Source organism: Crocuta crocuta, unplaced genomic scaffold (assembly GCF_008692635.1).
Source record: "Crocuta crocuta isolate KB4526 unplaced genomic scaffold, BGI_CrCroc_1.0 scaffold175, whole genome shotgun sequence".
Classification (NCBI taxonomy): Eukaryota; Metazoa; Chordata; class Mammalia; order Carnivora; family Hyaenidae; genus Crocuta; species Crocuta crocuta.
Window position 1 is genome coordinate 1,258,132 of NW_027530988.1, and position 26,535 is coordinate 1,284,666.

The 26,535-nt window shown below is 39.9% G+C and overlaps 1 gene segment (V, D, J or C); it reads left to right on the forward strand.

The window, feature by feature from the left end:
• Positions 1-270: 270 nt before the first annotated feature.
• On the forward strand, positions 271-1,846 carry LOC144236655 (T cell receptor alpha variable 13-1-like). The segment is given in 2 exon segments: positions 271-447; positions 605-1,846. Coding segments are annotated over 2 exon segments (426 nt in total).
• Positions 1,847-26,535: the final 24,689 nt, after the last annotated feature.

Below are 26,535 nucleotides of genomic sequence, written 5' to 3' on the forward strand. Positions count from 1 at the left end.
AGAACTTAACAGTGACTCAGTAATGTGCAGAGATACCAATCTTAAGTTTTACATTCTTCCTGTGCGTTTAGTCTCTGATCTAAAATGTAATTTGTTTGACCTATTGCTGCCATTATGTATTTGAGCCCCTCGGGGGCACAGGGTGGAGAAGAACCTTCTGCAGGGAGTTGAGCACAGACGTGACCACTAGAGGGTAGTGCGCCTGAGCTGATGGGGACCAGGCGGAGGCATCTGCATGACTAGGCTCTGGCCCAAGCACAGTCGTCTTCTTATTGGCTGCTGGACACGTGGGAACCCGCTCTGACTGGTGGGGGAAAGAAGGGCTGGCCGGTACTGGAGGTAGCTGTGCGGGCTGGAGGAGGCAGTTCTGAAACTGATGGTCACAGGGAGGAGCCATGAGGGCGTCCCTGGGGACTTTCGTCCTGCTCTTGTGGCTGTCGCTGCACTGTGAGTTGAGCGTTTATGGGGAACGGAGGAATTGGTGGATATTCTTCAGAAGACTGGGTTTTACTCAGTTTCCTCCAGTTAGTGGAGGAAAAGGGAATTCTGCAGCATAATAACCTGGGAACTGTTCTCCTTTCTCTGACCTTCTCTTTGTGCACAGGGCTCAGCCGAGGACAGAAGGTGGAGCAGCATCCTTCCACCCTGAGTGTCCAGGAGGGAAGCAGCTCTGTTATCTCCTGTAGTTACTCAGACAGCACCTCAGAGTACTTCCCTTGGTATAAGCAAGAACTTGGAAAAGGTCCCCAGCTCATTATAGACATTCGTTCAAATGTGGCCAGAAAAGAAGAGCAAAGACTCACTGTTTTATTGAATAAGACGGCCAAGCATCTGTCCCTGCACATCGCAGCCACCCAGCCTGCAGACTCAGCCGTCTACTTCTGTGCAGCAAGTACACATTGCGTCCCAGACACCTGCCGCCTGTGCTCAAACCTGCCACGGGGCAGCCCCTGTCCTTTGACACAGACCTTCAAGTAGAGCATTTGTGTTATTGTTTGTCTGCAGGTGGAAGCTAATGTGTTAGACATAAAACCTAACATAAGGCTCTTGGGATCAAGAGCCTTCTTGAAGAGAGTTAGTAAGGTTTTATTTTGAAATTCAGATTTTAATGCTGATTTACATTTACTATTTAGATTCTTGTCATACAAACAACTCTGTTAAATTATCACATTTCTATTTTGGATTAACTTTCAACTCTTGTCTTTCCAATACTGCAGATGTTATTTTTGGTCTGTTATAAAACACTATGTGCTAAATATAGAAGATATGTAAAAATCAAAGGGTGAAATTGTTAATTGTGTACCCAGCTAATTTATTATCAATGTTTGGTTTATTCTCTGTTTACATTCTAATGTAACTTGGATTCTGATTCTTTCCACTCATTGTTATATCCTGAATTGAGCATTCTCCTCTAACACCTGATTTTTAATAGCTCCATGAGAGATTTTCAACAGTCACAGTTATATTTTTAATTTTCTTCCTGGTCTGTCTTTCTGGCAGTATATAACAACCCTTTCTATGTGTTCTGATTACTTTCTTCTTGAGAAAATGTGACTCACACTGACTACAGAAGTTTTTATATATTCACATGCTCTAGAGATATCCACTAGTTCAGCCACTTGAATTAATGTTGTTTTTGCTAAGCGACTGGATTTTATAATGGAGTTTGGAGTGGTAATTGCATGGCCAGTCTGGCATTGTTTCTTCAGAGTTTAAGATTATTAAAAATCTATTAATTCAGAAACTGGTCTGAGAATGTCCAAAAGATTAATCCTGGACACGGACACCTCTTGAATCACGGAAGCACAATCATGAGATTCCTTTGGTTGAGAAATGTGTACAAGCTGAGTAATAGGAGGAGAAATTAATACTGTTTCACATTTATCAGCCAGCTGGTTGAAAAATGTTAGGTGTTTCCAGAGAGTTATAGTCTATCACTTAGAGAGCAGGGCAGTTGTACTGTATGTGGTTCCATCGTATTTCAAGGACTGCAGTACAAATTCTGAAGATGTAGCTGAGGCTACAATGACTTTGAGACAAAGATGTTAAGCCTTGGCTACTGTATCAGGAAACCAACAATAATAGGCAATAGATATTTGCTGTTTGCCAAGATGTTGAGGAATATCCCTAGGGCACAACCTTCCTTTTTTTTTTTTTTAAAAAATTTTAAGGAGGGAGAGAAAGTGCGTGTGGGAGGATCCGAGGGAGGGACAGAGACAGAGACAGAGACAAAGAGACAGAATCTCAAGGAGACTCCATCGGGAGTCCAAAGTGGGGCTCAGATCTACCACACTGGGATCTTGACATAAGCTGAAATCACGTTCTCATGCTCAACAGACAGAAACAGCCAGGTGCCCCAAAACTTCCTTTAAATGTACACACCAAGAGAATGCATAATTACAATAAAATATCGTATAATCAACAGTCCTCTGGAGGTGTATGGAGCCACCTATGTTTATTCTCCTCAGAACTGAGTATAGTAAGTACAAAGCTTACTGTGGTTCAACTGAGGTAATTAAAAAATATATAAATTCAAAAGTTGGATAACCTAATGACCAAACTCTGATGTCTATTCTGGGCTTTCTGAATGGAGCTGAGCTGTCAAAACTAAACAGTGAAGAGAAGAGACCTCAGTGATGGAAACTATTATTTGAGGGTTTCATTCTAAACTCTCCAGCAAAGAGACTAGATTTTTGTGCTTTTGGCCCCAACATAGAGACATGAACAGATACTGATAGAGAAGGGAAATTATGACATAACAGTAGGTAGACTGAAAGAGCTACAGTGGTTAGTCTAAACACTTTGCCTTCTTATCATAACATGATTTATTTCTATGTTAGGTGACACTACAAGGGTGTGAGCTTACATGATTCTTTTTTTTTCTTTTTTAATTTATTTATTTTTGAGAGACAGAGCATGAGCAGGGGAGGGGCAGAGAGAGGGAGACACAGAATTTGAAGTAGGCTCCAGGCTCTGACCTGTCATCACAGAGCCCGATGTGGGGCTCGAACTCATGAACCATGAGATCATGCCCTGAGCCGAAGTCGGACACTTAACTGACTGAGCCACCCAGGTGCCCCGTGAGCTTACATGATTCTTAATCTTATGTTGTTTTCATAACCCATTACATGTAGTATTTTTAAGTGCCATCTCCCCACTTTCATCACAGATGCAATGAATGAACGTATCATAGTTAAGCCATGAATCCTCATTTCAGTGTTAAATTTTGCAAATTCATTTCCAGATGGAATTGTTTCCAAGTTAAGAGTTGCTTAACGTGAAAGGATGTTTGGGTAGTGAGACTCTCCACTGGGACAGAGCAAACTGTGACATGACCTATACAACATGCTACACCAGGAATGCCCTGTTTCCTGTTCTGGAGCCACAGCAGCACATACCCAGCCACCCTTTCCTCACCCCGGCAGGCTCCCCTCACAGTGCTGAGTCCTGAAATTGAGGTAGACAGTTTCCATGTAGTGGAAGATCTTAAATATATTGCTGTCCAGCCTTCTGAGGCTGGTCATGGCTTCAAGGTCATGTGTGTTGGTAGGGATGGTCCCTGTGGAAATGTCCCTCTTCAGTGACCTAAAAACAGGGGAGATAGATAGTGTCTTGTGCATACCTTGGTGGGAGGGATAGTACCCCAATAAGCATTTTTAAGTTAAAAATATATTTTAATTGTGATAAAATGCACCTAACATTCCATTTACCATGTTAGTAGTTTTTAAGGGTACAGTTGAAGAGCAAAAATTAAGTCCTCCATTAAGAGAAACCTCGGGCTGCACGTAGCCCCAGTCCCAGGAAAAGCCTCAGACTATTCAAGGCTAAATCCATCCTCAGACCACCTCAGTTCAGCTAATCAAAAAGAAAAAAATAGAAACATTCCGATGGTCTGAGTCAAGGCTGGAAACTGCAGATACAAACTAGCCAATTTCTCACTGCTTGTCTGAACCCCATGTGGGCCCTTTGAACTCACCTCACAATTGGTCATTTTCAAAGGATTCTCAAAAGTCATGATTGGGTCCCACCAAAAGTAATGAACACCTCACAGACACTGAATGGTCGAAGCTGTAATTGTAATTGGTGCTTATGTGATGATGCTACATGTACTGTAACACCCCCATCCCTTACTCCTTAAAAACCCTGTTCGCTATTGTTCTTGGCTTCACCTTGCTGCCATGACACCAGCAGGCTGGGTGAGCCCCTGCTCAAGCTTGTAATAAAGACCCTTTTGTACTTGCATCGGTGCCGGCTCCTTGGAGTGAGGGGCCTAGACAAACTAAACCAAAAACTCAACCAGCTTTTCTGCTTCTGTACAAGTGCTTGCACTACGGGAAACTAAAACCTAACTAGCTCCTTCCGCTTCTGTACCATTGCTTAAGGCTGAGTTTCAGCTTTCCCGAAACTATCAGGCAGTTACACATTGCCCAAGGCAGGAGAAACCACCCTTGCAACACCCAATCAGGAAAGTCCAGCGACCACCCTCCACATTACTGAGGGAGAGGCCTGGAGATAGAAACTATAGATAGGACCCTGTTACCTAATGTTAAAGTTAACCTGTTAGTCGCCGAACAAGACCCTAGGCTCGCTCTGTGATTGGTTGAATTCAAAGGTATCCTAAATGTTGTAATTGGATCCCGCCAAAAACCTGATGGCGGGAACCAATCAAATGTGGTATATGTTCACATTTAAATATCAACCAATGACAAACCTGTAACCATAGAGATCCCCTGTCCCTCCCCACGACTTGTTTACTCCTGTCTATAAAAAGGCTGCAAAGACTTTGTTCGGGGCCTCTCAGCGACACCGGCGACGAGTGCGCGGAGGTCCGGGTTCGAACCTGCAAATAAACGACCCTTGCCGATTGGCTTTGACTCTGGTCTCTGGTGGTCTGTTTTTGGGGTCTCTCGAACTCTGGGCGTTTCACAGTTCAGTGATATTAAATGTGTTCACATTTTTATACAGCTGTCACCATCATACATCTCCAGGACACTTCATCTTGCAACTGAAACTTTTTTTTTTTTTACAAATAGTTTATTGTCAAATTAGTTTCCACATAACACTCAGTGCTCATCCCCACAAGTGTCCTCCTCCATGCCCATCCCCCCTCCCCCCCACATCCATCAGTCCTCAGTTTTTGTCAGCATTCAAGAGTCTCTCATGGTTTGCCTCTCTCCCTTTCCCCCACCATTTCCGCCCTTCTTCTCCCCCTTGTTCCTCCGTCAAGTTCCTCCTAATCCTCCTATACGTGCAAACATATGATATTTGTCCTTCTCTGCCTGACTTATTTCGCTCAGCATAACACCCTCAAGGTCCATCCACGTTGCTACACATGGCCAGATTTCATTCTTTCTCATTGCCATGTAGTATTCCATCGTATAGATAAACCACATCTTCTTGATCCATTCGTCTGTTGATGGACACTTAGGCTCTTTCCATGTTTTAGCTATTGTGGAGAGTGCTGCTATGAACATTGGGGTACATGTGCTCCTATGCATCAGCATTTCTGTATCCCTTGGGTAAATTCCTAGCAGTGCTATTGCTGGGTCCTAGGGGAGTTCTATTGTTAGTTTCCTGAGGAACCTCCACACTGTTTTCCAGAGGGGCTGTACCAGTTTACATTCCCACCAACAGTGTAAGAGGGTGCCCGTTTCTCCACATCCTCGCCAGCATCTAGAGTTCTCTGATTTGCTCATTTTAGCCACTCTGACTGGCGTGAGGTGGTAGCAACTGAAACTCTTTACTCATTAAATAATAAGTCCCCATTTCTCCTTTCCCCTCAGCCCCTGGAAACATCCTACTTTTGTCGTTATGATTTGGACTACTCCACATGCCTCATATATGTGGAATCATACAGTATTTGACTTTTTGTGACTGGCTGATTTCATTTAGCATAATGGCCTCAGGGTTCATCTATGTCATACCACTTTGTCAGAATTTCTTTCTTTTGAAGGATGAATAATATTCCATTGTATCTAATACATTTTGTTTACCCATTCATCAGCTGATGGACACTTGAATTGCTTCCTCCTGCTGGCTATTGTGAATAATGCTGCTATAAATGTGGCCATCCAAATATCTCAGTAATTCCAGTGTATTCCCAAATGCTTTCAATTTTGGTTGGTCTGTGCCACAAATGGAATTGGTGGATCATACAGCAGTTTGATCTGTATTTTTTTGAGGAACTGCCATAATGTTTTACCCAGAAGCTGCATCTTACATTCTCACTAACACTATATAAGGATTCCAATTTTCCACATCTTTGTCATCACTTGTTATTTTCCCTTTTTTAACTGCAGCCATCCTAATGGGTGTGAGGTGGTATCTCATTGTGGTTTTGATTGGCATTCTCCTAGTGAATAGTGAGGTTTAGCATCATTTGATGTGCTAATTAGCCATTTGGTGTGTCTTAGGAGGAATAGCTATCTAAGTCCTTTCCCTTTGTTTAAATTAGATTGTTTGGTTTTTTTCTTGTTGAGATGTAAGTGCTCCTTTCATATTTTGGATGTTAACCCCTATCAGATATGTGATTTGCAAATGTTTTCTTTAATTTCATAGGTTGCCTTTTCATTCAGTTGATAGTACTCTTTGACACACAAAAGTGTTAAATTTTGCTATAGTCCAATCACATCTTCTGCTTTGGTGTAAAATCATGAGATTATTGCAAAATCCTATGCCATAAAGATCTTCCTACGGGCTTTCTTCTAAGAGATTTTTGGTTGTAGTTTCACATTTAGGTCTTTTATTCATTTGGCGTTGATTTTTGTGTATGGTGTAAGGTAAGGGTACCACTTCATCTTTGTGATATGGATCCTCACTTTTCCCATCACCACTTGTTGAAAACACGGTCCTTTCACAATGAAATCGTCTTGGAACCCTTTCTGAAAGTCATCTAACTATGTATGCAAGTATTTATTTCTGTGCTCTCTCTTCTATTTAATGGCCTATATGCCTGTCATATAGAGGCAGAGAGAGAGGGAGACACAGAATCTGAAGCAGGCTTCTCGCTCTGAGCTGTCAACACAGAGCCCGACGAGGGGCTTGAACCCAAGAAACGTGAGATCATGACCTGAGCTGAAGTCAGATGTTTAAATGACTGAGTCACCCAGGTGCCCCTAAAATGGAAATGTTTTCTTAATTTCCTTTTGGATGATTTATTGTTACTGGATGGAACTGCAATGGAGTTTTGTGTGTTGCTTTTGTATCCTGCAATTGTGCTGAATTCATTTATTCGTTCTAAGGGGAATGTCCTTCAGAGTGGAATTTCAGATGCTGAGGCAGTTGAGCTGGGAACAAGGAATTTGTTCCATGCACTTATGTAGGGCCCAAATCTTCAAGCATGCATAGGAGTATCAACTTCATAATAGAATCACTTTATACCTTTAATACATCAGTGCCTTACAAAATGTAGTTTAAAAGTTGAGACGTGAAAGTCTTTGGAGAATAAGTATTCAAATGTACGATGATGGTGTGCTGAATAAGATACAGAATTTGTAATTGCATAATGAGTTTCTAAAGCACTGTTTAGCTAGTAATTGAGAATACTCAGCTAGAAGAAAACAAGGTCTGTTCTATTTGTTTATATTTTTATTTGAGGATAGTTGACACATGTTATATTAGTTCCAGGTGTCAACATAGAGATTTGACAAGTCTAAACATTTTGCTGTGTTCACCGCAAGTGTAGCCACCATCTGTCACCACACACAACACTACTACAGTATCATTGACTCTGTTCCTTATGCTGTGCCTTTTATTACTGTGCCTTATTCATTCCATAAATGGAAGCCTGTATCTTCCACTCACATTCCCACATTTTGCCCATTCCCCACCCTCTCCCCTCTAGCAACCATCACTTTGTTGTTTGCATTTGTGGGTCTCCAGCATCTTTATTTGAACAGCCCCCAAATGGGACTAACCAAAATGTACATCAGTAGGTGAATAAATAAACAAATTCTTTTATATCTCTGTAATAGACTACTACTTAGCAACAAAATGAACTTTTGATACGGCCATGGAAGAATTTCAAAATAACCATGCTGAAAAGAAGACAGGCAAAAGAGTACATGTGATTCCATTTATACCAAATTATAAATTATGTGAACTATTCATGACAGAAGTGTTGCCTGAAATGGGGGTGGGAGAGGGTTGAGAGAAGGACTACAAAAAGACATGAGGAAGCTTTTGGGGGTGATGCATATGTTCATTACCTTGACTGTGGTGATGGCCTCACAGGTATATATATATTTATATATTAAATCTTATAACATTATTCACTTTAAATTGGTGCAGTCTATTTTTATGTCAATACAAACCAATAAAACCATTAAAAATCCAAATTTGAGAGATCCCCATTCTCGATGTTGTACATGTCTTCTGGTGTCACTCAAAATGCAAATACTTTTCCTCTAGGTTCTCATTGGCTTAAACTGTTGTTGTTTTTTTTTAAATAGTGTAGATACTGACTTTCTGCATCCATGTGCTATACTGTTTATTTTCAAACCAGCGTCATCCCAGCCTGTCCGGCATTCTCCCTGCATGTCTGATGAGAAGTTGATAGCTGCTTGTCCTGAATTCCTTCCAGCATAGTTTTGAAGCAGATTCTGACAATGTGATTTGGAAGGCAAAGGAGAAGGGAAGAGACATGTGAACCCAAACAATAGCCATGCTTGAATTTCTTACTTCCCTCTGCATCTGGGGAACCGCTACCATGTTGTCTCTGGATTCATGAAGCTCCTTGAAGTGAATCCATGGAGAGTGGCTTCCAGGGAACAGCAAGAGCTAAGCTTCCATCTCTGTGTCTAGAGATACATGTTTTCAGGGCTTTAGAGAAGATGTGTGCATGTCCAGAACTTTATCCGATAATCCTGATTCCTTACCTTGTGGGGAAAAATGATTTGACTCAAAGTTGGCAAGAAAATGTAACAAATGAATGGTAATAGAAAGCATCTTTGAAGCTAAAACTTGTTAATAGTGTAGGTTTAGTATTTGTTCCCTAATTCCATATAACAGTCACCTTATATTGGCATCAACAAAACAGTAAGAGAATAAGAATCTCAGATCATTCTATAGGGATTCATCAACATCATTTATGATGTTTAAAATCCATATGTTCACTTTTTAATGATTTTGAAAATCATGAATATTTGACTATTAAAATATTTGTTTATAAAATAGAGTGATTTTTCTTCTGAAAGCTTTTATTAAGAAGATAGTAATCCTTACAGTTGACATTATCTTCGGACAAAGAAATGCTGTATGTCAGATAAAGGCCACATGTTCTTTATTTCTGTTTAAGAAATACTTAGTAAGTATTGGGGCACCTGGGTGGCTCAATTAGTTAAGATCTGACTGGTTCAAGTCAAGATCTCACAGTTGGGGGGTTCAAACCCCATGTTGGGCTCTGTGCTGACAGCTCAGAGCCTAGCCTGCTTCGGATTCTGTGTACCCCTCTCTCTCTCTGCTCCTCCCCTGCTCATGCTCTGTTTCTCTCTCTCTCTCTCTCTCAAAAATAAATAAACATTAAAAAGGAAATATTTAGTGAATATTAATAAAGGACAGCCACTGTTCTAACATTGGGGTATAGTGCTGAAAAACACAGAACCAGTCAGTAATGATTTGACTTCTTATTACGTTCTCTGTATTCAAACCCAACCCTTTTCAGTGGATTATAGACTGGCTCCCAATGGATACGTGAAAACATAAAGTACTGCATTAAATGCTTTAGAGACTGTTATCCTCTCTGCTACAGAAATGCCCTGGGATGCTCTGTTAAAGAACTTCCTCATCAGGTCGTGACCTAGGAACAAAGTAGACCTGAGCGGTCAGCACTGCTGTTGTTCAGATTTGCAGGTGCCACCTGAAGACTGACATGCGCCTCATAAAGTCAGGGCCCAAGACATCTTGCTGACTCTGGGAGGCCTCTGACCACCATGCAACCCATTTCAGTCCCCGTCCAGCAGGGGGCGCAGCTTCCTACACAAACACCTTCCCTGTGAGAAAAGTGGGCTTACACTGCTCATTGCTCTGTCTCTCTAGTGCTTCTTCCTGCTAAGAATGCAGCACATTCTTTAGAGAATTCTCTAGAGATGAATGCTTCTCCAGGCTTCGTGACTGTGGTACTCTTGCTGCTTGGTAAGTAAAATGCCTCTTAAAATTTGTATTGTGTCATTTATTGTGACAGTAAAACCTGTAACTATAATTTTATCCAGGAGGTTTATGTCCAAGGTGACACAGGTCTGTTTTCTTTTTTCCCAGGACAAACCCATGGAGATTCAGTGACCCAGACAGAAGGCCCAGTGACCCTCTCTGAAGAGGAGTCCTTGATTATTAATTGTACTTATTCAACAACAGGGTCCCTGTTTTCTGGTACTCTTTTCTGGTATGTCCAGTATCCTGGAGAAGGTCCACAGCTTCTCCTGAAAGGTGTGAGGGACAAGGAAAAGACAAGTCACGAAGGTTTTGAAGCCACCCTACAAAAGAATTCCAAAACTTTCCACTTGGAGAAGTCCTCAGTGCAAGCGTCAGATTCGGCCGTGTACTACTGTGTCATGAATGACACAGTGACAGGGACTGCAGGGGGAGCTGAGCACAAACTCTGAGCAGAACAAGAGCCCGGATGCCGAGTGTCTCTGATCCACTCTGGTGCCAGCACAGTGTATGGTTGTCTGTCCCTCAGGGTCTGATACAAAAGTCATACAAATAGCTGGAGCCTAGGAACCAGAGGGACATTCCCCGGCCCAGCTGCTGTTTAGTGCAACTGGAAATGCCAATCGTTCCTCAGCCAGGACCCAAGTAATTTCAAGGTGAAACCACAGAACATTGATGTGGTGACTTGCTCAACCTGCAGTGAGAGTCCAGCCCCACAGGTTGTTCAGGCCACCCTGGGGGGCATTGCTGTGTCTCATCACAGGTTTAGAGAGCCAGGCTGTGCCCGAGAAGGTGACATCTGCCCCATGTCTTCCTGATGGAGAATGCACAGGAGAGGTGATGGGAGAGCTATAGCCCAAGCCAGGTTTGGATACAGAAAGAAGGGGAAGGAAAAGAGGAGGGGAACTCGTGTAAGTGAGTAATGAAAAGAGAGACAAAGGACTTCTGTCCTGGTTTTTTTTTTTTTTCTAGTAAATTGGACAGTAGACATAGGCTGATATTCGAAATGAAGGGAAGGAGCAGAAACATAACTGGGGAAGTGACTCATGTCCATGCCAGTTAGGTAGATCAGTTGGCACCGAAACAGTAAGAACCCGAGTGAGATGATTTTCAGTGGCCAGGAAATACGGTTAGTTAAAACGCTCTTGGACTGGATTTTTATAACAATATATATAGATAGGTGACATTGGCAGGGAAATCCTATAGATTTCTCTGACTCCTCTCACAGAGGGAGACAAAGAATGGGCTTGGGAGAAGGTATGGGAAGAAGAGAAGTAGTGAAAAGAACAATAGAAAAAGCAGTCTCTGTATGGTCCTGCAAATATACTGCCAATCTTTGCAAATATTGTCACAATCTTCTTTAATTGTTCTGTTCCTAACAGCCAATTTCAGGAATGAGCTATGATCAGTATATTAATACGTTTTGTTGTATGTTAGTTACATAATCATGATTTAAGTTAATTTTTTATTTAATTGGTTTAAAATGTAAATTTTACAGTAACTCCTTGGTTGCAAGCATAATTCGTTCTGGAAACATGCCTGTAATCCAAAGCACTTGTATATCAAATTGAATTTCCCCATAAGAAATCATGGAAACTCAGATGATTCATTCCACACCCAAAACTATTCATTTAAAAATGACTCCAGTGTTGTAATAGAATACAAAATAATAAAGAAAATAGTAATATAAAGAAAAATAGACAAATTAACTTGCGCTCACTCTCAGAAACCTTCGTGGCTGGTGTGATAGAGATGAGAGAGGAAGGTTAGTGTGTAGGACGACTTACACTATCACTAACGGAATCACTGCAATCTATGGGCTAATCGGATCTTTTTCTTTTCTTGCACCTGTAACAAGGAACCTATCCACTGACACTTGCTTTTGACTCCTTTTGAGGATTTCATTGAAATGTGACATTGCATTGTTGTTAAACAGATTCATAGTTTGCCCTGCTGCAGCCTTGTTCGGGTGGTGTTTTCTACAAAATTTTGCACTGTTTCCCACATTTTACACATCTCCTTAATCTCATTTGAAATGAGGGATTCCTCTGCCTTTTTCTCCTCCTCTCTGCAGACAAGATACAGACATAGACTTCTTATAAAATCTTGCAATTTCGGTCACCTGTGTACCTCATTTGTATTTCTTGGTGATTTCCTTCTTAACTTTCTCTATAATCATCTTTTTCTTACTGCCTTTCTTTTCAACCATTTTCTGCATGGGGGCCATTGTATAGTGTCGTAGACTCTGGGTCTGGTGTTGTCTCTTGTCCAGCAAGAGAGCAGACACAGGATTGAAATGCAAGAAGGGCTAATGTCAGGAAGGAGACAAGAGCCCAGAGTAAGGGTTCTTACTCCATTTTTATTAGGATCAGAAGGCTTACAAGCAGGACAGGACGACAGAATGTGCACAAAGAGACAATGAAACCATGAACATTAACTCATGAGTGTGAGGGAAAGGGGGTTTTGAAGATAGGCGGTGTGGGGTGTTTGAGTCAATACAAAACAAAATCCTGGTGCCTGGCGGATGCTTCTTTACAGCAGACAAGAGGCCACTTCTTTTACTTAAACTGGCCTAAGGAACAACAAACACAGAGCATGCTACCTCAGGATCAACAATGCACCTTTATTTTGCTAATTAGCTCCACTTAGCGCAATTTTGCCCTGTTGCTGACCATAGTCCCCTTTACTTATTTACCTATTTTGGTCTTTCCCTCCTGTGAAAGCAGCTTTCGGTTATTCTACTAAGATGGGGGGAGGGGCGTTTCTACCCTGAATACCTAACCTTGCTTACGTATTTTTGTACGCTTTCATCCTGAGATTTCCTATTCCTATACCTTTTTCCTATACTGGGGGCGTTTACCCTGGTTACCTAATCTTGTTTACCTAATCTTGGATGAATTCATCCTGTGGCCTTCTATTTGTTTATGTCTTGTTAACCCATTGGTGCAAGTTCAGGGAATTCCTAATCTTATTCCCCACAGTATACATTCACATAGATGGTGACTACAGTACAGTAGTAATAAACTCTTGTCATATACTGTATTTAATATACTGGGCAACAAGGCAGCGAGGAAAGGGTCTATATCTGCAAGCAACCTGCTTTGAATGAAGCACAGCATTCCTGAATTTACTCTTGTGGAGAAAAACAAAGGACTGTTCATAGCTGCTTTGAAGTGACAAAAAATACACTACTACCAGTCATGGGCCCTCTTCAACGTTCTGAAAAACCACTGATTTCTGCCAAAAACCATGGCCTGAGACTGAGCATCTGAGCATGAGAGTCGATCACCACAATCCCATAGTGAGAGAGAAAGAGAGAGAGAAGAACCATTGGCTCAGTTTTGATCATGTGATGTTTGGCATTAGGTACTACTTGCATTGCAAGACAGCGCTCATTTATCAAGTTAAAATTTATTCATACTGCTCATCTTCAGAACACTCACAGAACAAGGCACTCACGATCCAAGGTTTTATTATATTTTCAACTCCTATGAATAGCAATGTATGTTAAAATATACTTTAAATAATTCAAAAGGATATACACTATTTTTCTCAGACATTTGGATAAACATGGTGGACTAACGGTGTGTGGTTGGCTCAGTTGGTAGATCATGTGACTCGATCTTGGGGTTATAAGTTCAAGCCCCATGTTGCATGTAGGTATTACCTAAAAATAAAAGAAATATTTATTTATTTATATTTATATATTTGTTTATTTTAAAATTAATTGTTAATGTTTATTCATTTTTGAGAGAGGGAGAGACAGAGCATGAGAGGGGGAGAGGGTTAAGTTGTATATAGATAAGCTAGGAGCCATTCTGTTTGGCTCTCAAGAGGATGAATGTTTCTGAATTGTTTGTTTGTGGAAACTACCAAGGGGGCTCTGTATGTATCAGTCTTTGCATCTGGGTTTATGTTTNTTCATTTCTCATGGCAGGAACTGTGCAAACGCTGCCATTTCCTTGCTGTGACTGCCATTCAGAGAGGCCGGTGCGGCTCCCAGCATGTGCACAATACACCTCTACCAATTACCACTTTGATGAAATTTAGTGGACTTACCTGGGCGATGTCTATGTTTTTCACACCAGCCTTGGTGTCCTTAGTGTGTTTTGGCTGTTGGCCATTCTAATAGACGAGGCTTGCAGTGTCTTACTTTTTATTTATTTTATTTTTTAGTTTTATTTATTTATTTTTTACAAATAGTTTATTGTCAAGTTCGTTTCCATATAACACCCAGTGCTCATCCCNTGTCTTCTTTTTAAAAGTTTAATTTGTATAGTGCACCGAACACTTGACATGAGATATAGCCTCTTACAATTTTAAGCGTACAAAACATGATCGTTGGTTTTGGGTACAATGTTTTACAGCAAATCTTTATTCTTTCATTTTGCTCATTGACTAGTTACTCTCTGCTACTCACTTCTCCAGAGCCCATGGCAACATCTTCTTTGTTCTCTTTGATTCTATGAATCTGAGTATGTTAGATACCACACTTAAGTGGAATCATACATTATTTGCCTTACTGCAACTGGATTGTCTCAGTTAGCTTAATGTCTTCAAGATTCATCTATGATGGGGCACCTGGGTGACTCAATTGGTTAAGGGTCTGACTCTTGATTTCAGCTCAGGTCATGATCTCATGGTCATGAGGCTGTGAGATCGAGCCCTGAGTTTGGCTCCATGCTAGGCATGGAGTCTGCTTATAATTCTCTCTCCTCCCTCTGTCCCTCCCCTGCTAGTGCAATCGCACAGTCTCTACCTCCCCCCACAAAAAGTCATCCGTGTGGTTACATATTGTAGAATTCTCCCCCTTTTTAAGGCTGAAGAGTACTCCATTTTATGTATTTGCCACATTTTCTGTATCCATTCATCTGTTGTTGGACATTCAAGTTGTTTCCACATCTTGGTTACTGTGAACAGAGCTGCAGTGAACAAGGAGGGCCTAATTTCCCTTTAAGATCCCTGATTTCAATTCTTTTTGATAAATACTCACAAGTGGGACTACCGGATCATATGGTAGTTCTATTTTTAACTTTTTGAAGAACTCTATCCTGTTTTCTGTGCTCACACCATTTTGCATTCCCACCAACATGTGCAAGTGCTCCAATCTCTTCTCATCCTTGACAACACCTGTATTTTGTGTTTTGGATAATAGCCATCAATTTTTTTTTAACCTATAAAGCATGGATGATATCAGGGAATTTATTGTAAATTTAGTGGCAGACACATTGAAATAGTGATCATTAAAAAGGAACGTGAAAATTACACATGTTTAAGGTATGCGCTTTTTTCCCCTGCCACCTTTAAGTTGTGGCTAGTACCGATATTTTAAATACCGAAATGCTTAATAGGATGGTCCTGTTCACATAATTTCATGACTGTGTCAGGTGATATTTCACTGGGGTTTGGTTTGCATTTCCTGATGATTAGTGACATTGAATATGTTTTCACATACTTGTTGGACATTTGAATGTCTTCTTTAAAGAAATATGTGTTCTAGTCTTTAGTCCAGTTTGTATTGGCTTGTTAGTTTAAAAAAAAACTATTATTGTAGGAATTCCTTATACTGGTTAGGTATTAACTTTTTTTCATAAATGTGTTTTGCAAATATTTTCTCCTACTCCTTGACTTTTGGTCAATGACTTTTGGTGCTTTTGGTTGTTGCCTTTGCTGTGCAGAGTTTTTTCAGTTTGTTGTAGTCCCCCTTGTTGATTTTGCTGTCGTTCTTTGTGCCTTTGGTGTCACATCACTGATCGTTGCCAAAATCAGTATCATGAAACTTTTCTTCTGTTTTCTTTTCAGAAAAAGAACTCTTAGTTTGTGACTTTTTCTATTGATTTGCTATTTTCTGCTGTAATCTTTGTTATTTCCTTCTGCAAACATTGGGCTTATGTTACTCTTTTTTATTTCCTTGTAAATTTGGTTATTTATTGGGGATCTTTTGTAAAGAAATTAGACCCCCATACAAACTTCCTGTGGGTATATCGAAGACAAAGGAACAATATTATTTAGGAAATAATGCACTAAAGTATACATATGAAAGATAGATTTTAAAATGTTTAAGATATTTTATATTTGTTGATATGAGTCCAAGATTGTTTTTTCTGATACATTTCATTAAATAGGATACTAAAATTGACACTTCTAGAAAATAAATGTGAAGTTCATGAACAAGACAGTTAAAGCCTTCTTTGATTCAAATTTGCTCTTACTTTCTTCTTAAATTAATTTTATTTATACTCAACTTACTTAACACAGTACACTCTTGGCTTCAGGTGTAGAACCCAGTGATTCACCTCTTACATATAACCCAGTACTCATCCTGAAAAAAAGCTGTGGCCGAGGTCAAAGAGGTTGCTGCCTCCATTATCCTCTAGGATTTTGATGGTTTCCTGTCTCACATTTAGGTCTTTTATCCATTTGGAATTTATTTTTGTGTGTGGTGTAAGAAAGTGGCCCAGTTTCATTATTCTGCATGTTGCCTTCCAGTTTTCCCAAAACCATTTCTTGAGGAGACTGTCTTTTTTTTTTTTTTTCAGTTGGATATTCTTTACTGCTTTGTGGAAGATGAGTTGACCATATAGTTGTGGGTCCATTTCTGGATATTCTGTTGTGTTTCATTGACTTATGTGTCTGTTTTTGTACTTGTACCATGCTATCTTGATGATGAGAGCTTTGTAATATAGCCTTAAATCTGGAATTGCGGTGCCTCCAGATTTGTTTTTGTTTTCCAGGATTGCTTTGGCTATTCAGAGTCTTTTGTGGTTCCATACAAATTTCAGGATTGTTTGATGTAGCTCTGCAAAAAATGCTGATGGTATTTTGATAGGGATTGAATTAATCTTAAACATTTTAAATGTTGCATTGTAACTTGAATTCCGAGTCTAATATATTTCTTAAGAACTGATTTATCAGTGAAATTATTCATTAGTCTACTTTTATAGGACACCTTATTTCTAAAGGAGTCTGGGAAGAATACACCATCATAGGTTTGGGAAGGAAGAAATAAATTGTGTGGAAGTTTTCATACCTCCGAAAACAAAAGGAACATATGAATTAGTTCTTGGAGGGGCCTCCAGGGGTCGATGCTGCACAAACTAGGGATCTTGTTGCTCAACATCATCTGCTCAGCCCCTCCCCCCTGCAGCTGGCTCAGCTCTTTGCAGGCAGAGACAGCGACAAGAATCATTTGTCAGAAAGCTCCAGGCTCATCTCCGGAGCTTTTACATTTTTATCTCAGCAAGGAGCCTGTCCAACTTTACTTTCTCCATCCCTCTTATATCCGAGGGCTTGGTTTCCTCAGCCAATTTCCTGTCTGCTCAGGGGAGATTTTCCTGAAAAGAGCCCACAGCCTTTCTACTGGTCAGCCATGTTCCTGTTGCTCATCTCAACACTGGGGATATTTGCCCTGCGTGAGTAAAATTTTGTATTAGTCTATAGTTCTACAGATTCTGACCTGAAATACTGACTTTTCATTGTGAAGTGTGCACTGTTTTCACTGATAGAACACTGATTTTGCAGGAGACACCAGAGCTCAGTCAGTGACCCAGCCTGACGTCCATGTCACTGTCTCTGAAGGAGCCCGTCTGAAGCTGAGGTGCAACTATTCCTCTAGTATAAGTCCTTATCTCTTCTGGTACGTGCAGTACCCCAGCCAAGGACTCCAGCTTCTCCTCAAGTACACAGCAGGGAACACCTTGGTTAAAGGCATCAAAGGATTTGAGGCTGAATTTAAGCAGCGTGAAACCACCTTCCACCTGAGGAAATACCCAGCTCTTGGCAGCGATGCGGCCAAGTACTTCTGTGCTGTGAGTGACACAGTGCCTGGGACCGCAGGGGGAGCTGAACACAAACCACCCCATGATAGGGGAGTTTTTGGAGACTGATGGCCTTTTCCTGTGGTATTTATTAAAGATCTCTTGTTAGATGATGACAAATAAGGCAAATAGAGCTGAGGAGACCCAGATATTTCTACATAATTCTACAACTCCATTTCTGATAAACCTTATTTAGCACATTTTTACTTTTTGTAGAAACTACATGACAATAAATAGTATTACAGAATGATGGAGAAGATAGTGTTCTGATCATATAATAATCAGATGCTCCAAGACTTGCCTTGAGGTTGACTGCTTTAAGGGGTTAACTATATAAGTTTTCATTTACTGTTTCATCTCTCAACCAACCCGGAAAACAAAACATGAACTCCTCATGTTCTTTCCCTGAAAAGTTTGCCCGATTATTTCTTTCGTCATTCACAGATCATTTTCTTGGAATCCCCTCCAACCCCAGATCTCACTGTGCTGGTCAGAATGTGTCAGAATATTTTCTTTGAGTGTCAATTCCTTTATTTAAGAGAGATTCTGAAAAAATTTAATGTATTTACTTAATTAATTAATTTTAGAGGGGAGGCATGAGCAGGAGAGGAACAGAGAGATGGAGAGAGAGAATGCTAAGCAGGCTCCATGCTATCAGTACAGCAGTTGACATGGGGCTTGATTTCGCAAAGCATGAGATCATGACCTGAGTTGAAATCAAGAGTTGGACATTCAACCAACTGAGCCACCCAGGCGCTCCTTCTTTTAGTAATTTAAATTCTACAAATCTACACCAGAAATTTGTGGATATAATCTCTTTTGCTGCTTCCAGCTATGGACATGTTTTTCTTCTTCTTGCTTTTCTCCTGTTCTTGTTTGATTTCATAGTTGGAATATTAGAGTTTGATTCTTATACATTAACACATTATAATTAATTATGTAGTAATTTTAACAATGCCAAACTCTGCTAGAAAGTTTGCTAAGAATTGCAATGAATACGAGGTGTCAGTGGACCCAGTATAAACTTACAACCCAGTATAAATCTGTTTTGTTTAGGATGGAAAGAACTGTGTAAGAAGTTTTTATGGTCCTTGTTGCTGGAGACCGAAACTGCACAGGTCATCCCTGATGGCAAGGCCCAGGGAAAAACCTGTGGGAAAAGACTGCAAGGCAGTCAGAAGAACCCCCTGAAGAATTCTTCTTCTCTACTTAGTCTGTACCTTTTACTCTCACTTCTGCTGTTAGTCTGTTCTAGGGTTAATATGAAACCAGAGTCGCCTGAAGTTCCCCCCTTCCTCCAAAATGGAATGTACCTAAATATCATGCCCGTCCCCTCAATCAGATATTGTCTAATGAATATTGTAGCAATTAGCAAAATTGGAGACAGTCCGGTATGCATGGGGTCTATAAGAGACCTAGAATTCATTTTCCTTGTATGGGTCTAATTGCCAATAAGAATACATATTATGCCATAAGCAGAGACAAAAACAAGACTTACTAGTTTTGAAGGACTTTCTTGGAAAAGTGTTAGAGACACATCTGCCTGCTGACCTCAAGCTGTAAGGCAACTTATGGATTGCTCTGGCCAAAGAATGAGATCGGTAAATGCAGAGACCGAATTCTAGTTGATCCACGTAAAACATTTCCATACGTCATCTATGATGAATGTTGACATTGTTCTTTCTTAGTAAGGGGTTGTGAGAGCCTATTACCTATAACTGCGGGTACAAGTATATCCTGTTTTTGCATGCCCACTGAATTTAAACAATTAAAGGGCACTGTGATCTCATGTATTCTGGCAATATGCTTCACTTATCCTTAGATACTCCGCCATTCATAGTAAAGAATATGTAGAACTTTGTTACGACTACCCGGTTAAATTTTATTGGTTTAAGTGGAAATCATGTACTGCGAAATCACTGTTGCCAAGAAAACTTAGAAATGTTAAGTCCCATGACTGTATTCAAAAAATGTAAATTGTTTAAGCATGGTTGTTTGGATTTGCTATACGAAAACCCTAAGCTGAAAAATAAATTTGAGCAGTCCACCTGAAGAGGCTGGCTCTGTGTCTTCTTCGCCAACTCCAACCATCACTCTCTGGGTCAACCCTGGCTTGCAGAGGCTGGACCCCTGCACTTGTGTTCTTGAAGCCTTGGAGATAACGAATACTCTGCACAAAGGGGAGAAAGAAAAAGAGGGAGCTTTCTAGCTGCCTCTTGGCTTACTCTATAATGTATAAAAAGATATGTGTCCAGGAACTCTCAAAATACAGAGAGACTAAGTAGATTGTCACCAAGGGTACATGAGGAAATCAATGGTCATTTTTAAGACATGGTGATATGGTTATATGCAATAAATACGTTTGAGTGATTGCTGGAAAGGTACAAGGAAAGTAAATGAGGGTGTTGGAGACTTAAACTCTGGAATAAGAAATGTATACCATTTGATGTCATTCTCCATCTGTCCTTCCCTTTTTATTTATGACCATAATCTCTTCTACCTCTGTTTTCAGGAGACTCAGGCGACTCACTGTCGTCAGCCCAAAGGGACTGTGGTGGGTGCTTCATGCAGATTAGTGGGAGAAGAGAATTACCAGTTTCTTTTGATTCTGAAGTCAAGCTAAGTTTGAAGAAAAGTAGGATTTATACCAAGGACCCTGAGCAGTTGGGAGATCATACCTCCACCACCCCAAACCTAACTGCCTGAAAAATCAACTCTGTTCTCCTCCTTGCTTTCTGCTTTTATTATGTTTGTTATTTATTTGTATGATTACATATGATTTTTCTTATGTTTATTAATTTTTGAGAGACAAAGCATGAGCAGGGGAGGGGCAGAGAGAGAGACACAGAATCTGAAGCAGGCTCCAGGCTCCGAGCCTGACCCAGGGGTCATGAGATCATGACCTGAGCCGAAGTCAGATGCTTAACTGGCTGAGCCATGCAGTCGCCCCAGATTACATATGATTTTTATGAGTTTTCCACAATAAAGAATAAGAATAAACTGGGAATCCTGAATTATTTTATCAATGAAACTAATAATTCTGACATTTCACATAAATAACCAGTCTTACCACATATCTCACTACTTGGAAAGGCTGGCTTAGTTGAAATACAGAATGTCTTACTGAAGACTGAGTTACAAAGTCAATTGGGAGACACAGCTGACTGAATGGGACTTTGTTAGTAGAAATCAACATGTGCTTCAAATCAGAGAAATTTATGTTTTTATGCATTCCTGTCTTTCACATAGCTAGAATCCATGGGTTCTGGAATCAAAAGGTAGATGTGGGAGTGGTTCCTCTCACTATTATAACCAATAACCCACTATCAGACTTTGATATTCCCATCTTGCCAAGTTTATGCTGTGTAGATTTGGAGACCTCGTCTTTAGGGAAGAATTCTTCTGCCAAGAAACAAACAAAAAAATCACTGTACTCAATGCGTGATAAGTGCAACTCCTGGGTATTTTGAGCTCTTCAGCCATTGAACATAAAGAAAAATATCTATTGGCTGGGGTGGTTGATCCTGATTAAGAGGAAGACATTGGGTTGCTTCTGTACACTAGAAGCAAGGAATACTACTTTTGGGGCCTCTAAGTACTTTCATGCATAATAGGGAAGCTCAACAGAAAACTATAGCCATCCAAACCAAATTGGTTGAGGGCAGGGGAAATACAGAGTAGAGATCAATGAAGGAAGCAATAGATGTCAGTTATAGCCTTGTGACCAATTACAGAAATAAAGTCGTAGTACTTTTAAAAAGTGAAGTACATACAATGAACATGTAATGTTATATTAGTTTTATATGTACAGTATATGGATTCAACAATTCTATACAGAATTCAAAGCTCACCATGTTAAGTGTAATCATAGTATTTTGTGTATTTTGCATTTGCTTGTTATATATGTGTGCTTACTTGTATGTGCTAAATCTTTCCTTCTATTCTCTTTCCCATTTTCATTTTATATACAAGTTATTGTAACTTTACACTTTAATTTATCCTTTAGACTTCACTTTATTTACATATCCTGCAGCCTGGGAGCGTCTCCAGGGATCAGTTCACGCAGTCACCCGCACTGGCTCCCTGCAGGGCACTGTTCAGCAGCGCCCAGAGGACAGCGTCTTCCCTTAGCACCCCCATTTTTAGGTGGTCTTGGAAAAGAGTGCTTCTCCCTAGACATGTCCCTGTGAATATCTTTTCCCAGAACCCCAAAAGATGGTTTTCTGGTAAGTTCTCAAGGGTGGATTTCCAGCAAGGTCCACTGTTACAGAACCATCGTGACTTCCCTGTCATCTGGTGAGCCACAAGTGTGTCTTCTTCGAGGTCTGAGTCTCCTTCCTGGAGCAGATGGGAACCTCTCTCTTCATACTGTATCCCAGTTGTGGGAGCAGTGACTACACTTTACATCCGCTATTCCTGTAGAGGTCTCTTGTCCTCTCACTAGCCATTCCCTTTTTACTCCAGTACTCTGATATGGTTAATAATTCTTTACATTAAGCTTTCCCTAATCAATTTGCTGTCCAGTTTCTCTCTTCCTATTGGATCACATTTGTTCATTCACCAGGACACCTGGAGAGCACCCCTGTCTTCCCTTCCCCAACTCTGCCTGAGACATCAAAGCAGATTAAACTTCTTTATTGTTTAAATGATTATTATACAATAATGAGAAACTATCCCATGATAAAGGATTGTATAAAGAGGAATTTGGAAATATTATATGAATCATGTGAGTTAACAGTGAAGTTAATTTCAATTTTTCCCATTTTGTCCATATTTGACCAAAAATTCATTATAGCACAGGAGTGAATTCTAGTCAACTTTTGACAATATTTTATTTTAACTAAACACAAATGATCATTCATTGACTAATGAGAATGTGTCTGGAGATGGTAATTCTTAGTCATACTCTTGCGTTAACTCCCTTATTCCATCCTTATTTCTGATTTTTTCTGTCTTTTAAGTGGGATGGAGAGGCAAGGATAATATTAAAAGAATCTGAAGAAAGAATACTCCATTCACCTGAGCAGGATTTTATGTGTCTCTTTCCAGTCACCGTTCTCCTGATGACAGTGACTATTCTCATTGCTATCACCATAGATTTAACTGTTCTAGAACTTTAAATCAGGGAAATCATTTGGTAGGGACACTTTTGTACCTTGTTTCTTTCATTAAACAACATTCACCCATGTTCTTGTGTGTTTCAGTCACTTATTACTTCCTACTACTAAGTATCCTATTATATGAGTATATCACAATTTGTTTAGCCATTCAGCTGTATTTACCACTTGCTGGACATTAGATCTATTAAAAGTAAAATGTTTAATTTCATCCATAAAGGTCCAAGGTACAGACCATCCTCAAATTTTATGTTGTGTTGGTGTAAGAGTAGGATGTGTCTCTAAATATTTTAGCCAAAACACATATCTTACATACCTTTATCTGAAGACCCATGTCTGGGCATCTGGCATGTTCAGCTGGTGGGGTATGCAACTCTTGATCTTGGGGTTGTAAGTTCAAGCCCCATGTTGGATGTAGAGATTACTTTAAAAAAATGACCCAGGTATAACATTAATTTTTCTATTTAATGTACCACTAATTTGCCAATAAAAAACCAACATATAGTATGCTCTGTTATTTAGTAAAGTTTCACATATTACTCAAGATGTGGATATCTGAATTTTAGTTTCCTGTACCATGGCTTTCTATTATAATGCAAGTTGATCCCACCTCTGAAATTTAAGTTTTCTTGATGAGGCCCATTGCCTCTCCTTAGAGTTGAAGCTTAATTTAAGTGGCACACATATATGATATCTTATTGTCTGTGTTGAAAAAGTTTTAAGGTACACTGCACATCCTAACACTTTGATATACAGTTGACCCTTGAACAGCGTGGGGAAGAAGGGAGTGTGTGGCCGCCGACCCCCTGCACAGTATCCCTGACCTTCCCTCTGACTTGAGTCATTTTCACCTACTACCCTCATGGTTTATTCCTTTACTTTTTTCATAATTTCAGCTCCTAGAGAAAAATGTGCACATATGAATATGGATGAATGCTCAGAAGGGTTTGTTGTGTGTGTTTCATAGATTAAAAAAATCAACATCTTAATATTTCTTCAATAGAGGAAGGGATGTATAAATGGTGGTATATTCATAATATGGAAAACGATGTAACAGAAAGATGAATGTGTGTTAACATAATAAGACCTCCAAGATTTATTATTGAGTTTAATTTCTTTTTTCCTTTTTAAAGAGAGAGTGTGTGTGTCTTAAGCAGACTCTTAGGCCAGCACAGAGTCCTAAACAGGGCTCAATCCTAAGAGCCAAAAACAAGACTCCGATGCTCAACTGACTGAGCCACCCAGACACCCCTATTATTGAGTTTATAAAGCAAGTTATAGAAAGGCATGCACAATATGTATCATTTTGTATTAAAAATGTGTAACAAAACTATACTATATATTTTCTGAGGATTCTTATATTTGGTACAAGTGTGTAAATCTACAGTAAAACACCTGGAGTTCTCAGCTCCAAATTGATGAATAATGAAAAGGTAAAAATTGAGAGTCATAGTCATAGGGGATTTTAGTCTTTCTGAAAAGTTTCATTCCTATAGTAATTCATATGATCATGAATCTTCCTTAAAATTTACAAGTAATAAGCTATCATAAAGGTTTATGTTTTCCTCCATGCTTCTCATCAAAAAGGTGGAAAAGAGAGAACAATCGTCTTCTTCATAAACTTTGTCCAATCACCCCACACGTAAGTATTTTTCCCTCCACTGTGATAATAAATCTTTTAGTTCATATTCCTCTTACGATCCTACTCTTTGACTCTTCTTTATTTATGTATAATGTCATCCCTGGTAGACTGTAACCTACTGTCTTATCTCTTTTACATATTCTTAACACCTGGTAAATTGCCTCATTTATGGTAAAACTTCAGCAAATGTTTATGCATTTATTTTGCACTATGTAGAACAACTCAAATAGCACAAGATGAAAATTGCCATATTTTATGATATTGTCTTTTATGAAATTCCATTTTATTTTATTTATTTATTAAAATTTTTTAAACATTTATTTAATTTTTGAGAAAGAGAGAAACAGAATGTAGGCAAGGGAGAGGCAGAGAAAGAGAGGGAGACACAGAATCTGTAGCAGGCTCCAGGCTCCGAGTTGTCAGCACAGAGCCCCACGTCGGGTTTGAACCCAAGAATCATGAGATCATGACTTGAGCTGAAGTCAGATACATAACCAACTGAGCCACTCACACATCCCATGAAATCTGCTTTTAAAAGCAGGATTTGGGGGAGCCTGGGTGGCTCAATGGGTTAAGCAGTTGACTTTGGCTCAGATCATAATCTCCTGGTTGGTGAGTTGGAGCCCTGCATGGGGCTCTGTGATGGACAGTTCAGAGCCTGGAGTCAGCTTCAAATTCTGTGGTCTTCCTCTCTCTCCGCCCCTTTCTGCTCAAATTCCTGTCTCTCTTTCTCTCTCTCTCTCAAAAATAAATAAACATTAAAAAAAAAATAAAAGTAGGATTGGTTCACTTTTAATCCCCATTCAGCCTAAGCAATTACTTTGTTTCCAGATCATCTGCTTCATGAAGAAGCATGGAAGAATGGGCCTGGGGTCTGTGCCTGCTGAGTCGCTTGGTCTGAAGTGGTCTTTGTTGACTGTTTTGGTCCACTAGGGGGCACTCTAGACTTTAAAAGAAAGATTTTGTTTCCTATAGTAAGAGAGTTGAACAATTATAAAGAACAGAAAACATGTAAGCCAATGAAATTATAGATAGCAAAGGTGGGGGAAACAGGCAAATGTACTTGTGTAAGGTTCATCTCAGGTTTCCAGTTCTGCCATTCCATATAAACTTCAAAAAGCTGTAGGCTATTTATCTATAAACTACTGTGAGGGTGATTCTCTGAGCACGGTCTGGAAATAAGAATACTTCTGGGGACTCATGAAAAAGCTCAACATAAAGCATCCCCTGACGTGTTTTGAATTTTTAAATTGTTTTGGATAAAATCCCCCAAAACCACAGGCCTAGAAATTGTTTTAATACCCCAGATATCCTACCTTTTCATATAACTGGGCTGAGAATGGAGGAACAAGAATGAAGAGATGAAGAAGAAAGAAAAAAAGAGAACAAAAATAGAAGGAAAGGGAGATGACAGAGTTTACTTTGACCAGTGCTGTGTGGCCTGGCCAGAATCATCTGTGTGGGCAAGCAGGGTGTCCACGGGTTACACAGGAGAGGCAGAGAGGTGGAAATTAAATCAGGATAGACAATATGCAGACATCCTATTTATCACCAACCAAATTCTGGTTGGAATTGTTTTCTTTTTCATTTTTGTTAATGTTTATTTATTTATTTATTTTGAGAGAGAGAGAGAGACCACAAACACTGGAGGGATAGAGACAGGGAGACAGAAAATAGAAAGCAGGCTTCACACTCCGTAAGGAACCCACCTTGGATTTGAACACATGAATCATGAGATCATGACCTGACGGGAAATCAGGAGTCATCCCTGGATTCATTTTCTGAGCAGTTGGTGAATATATGTCTTGATTTC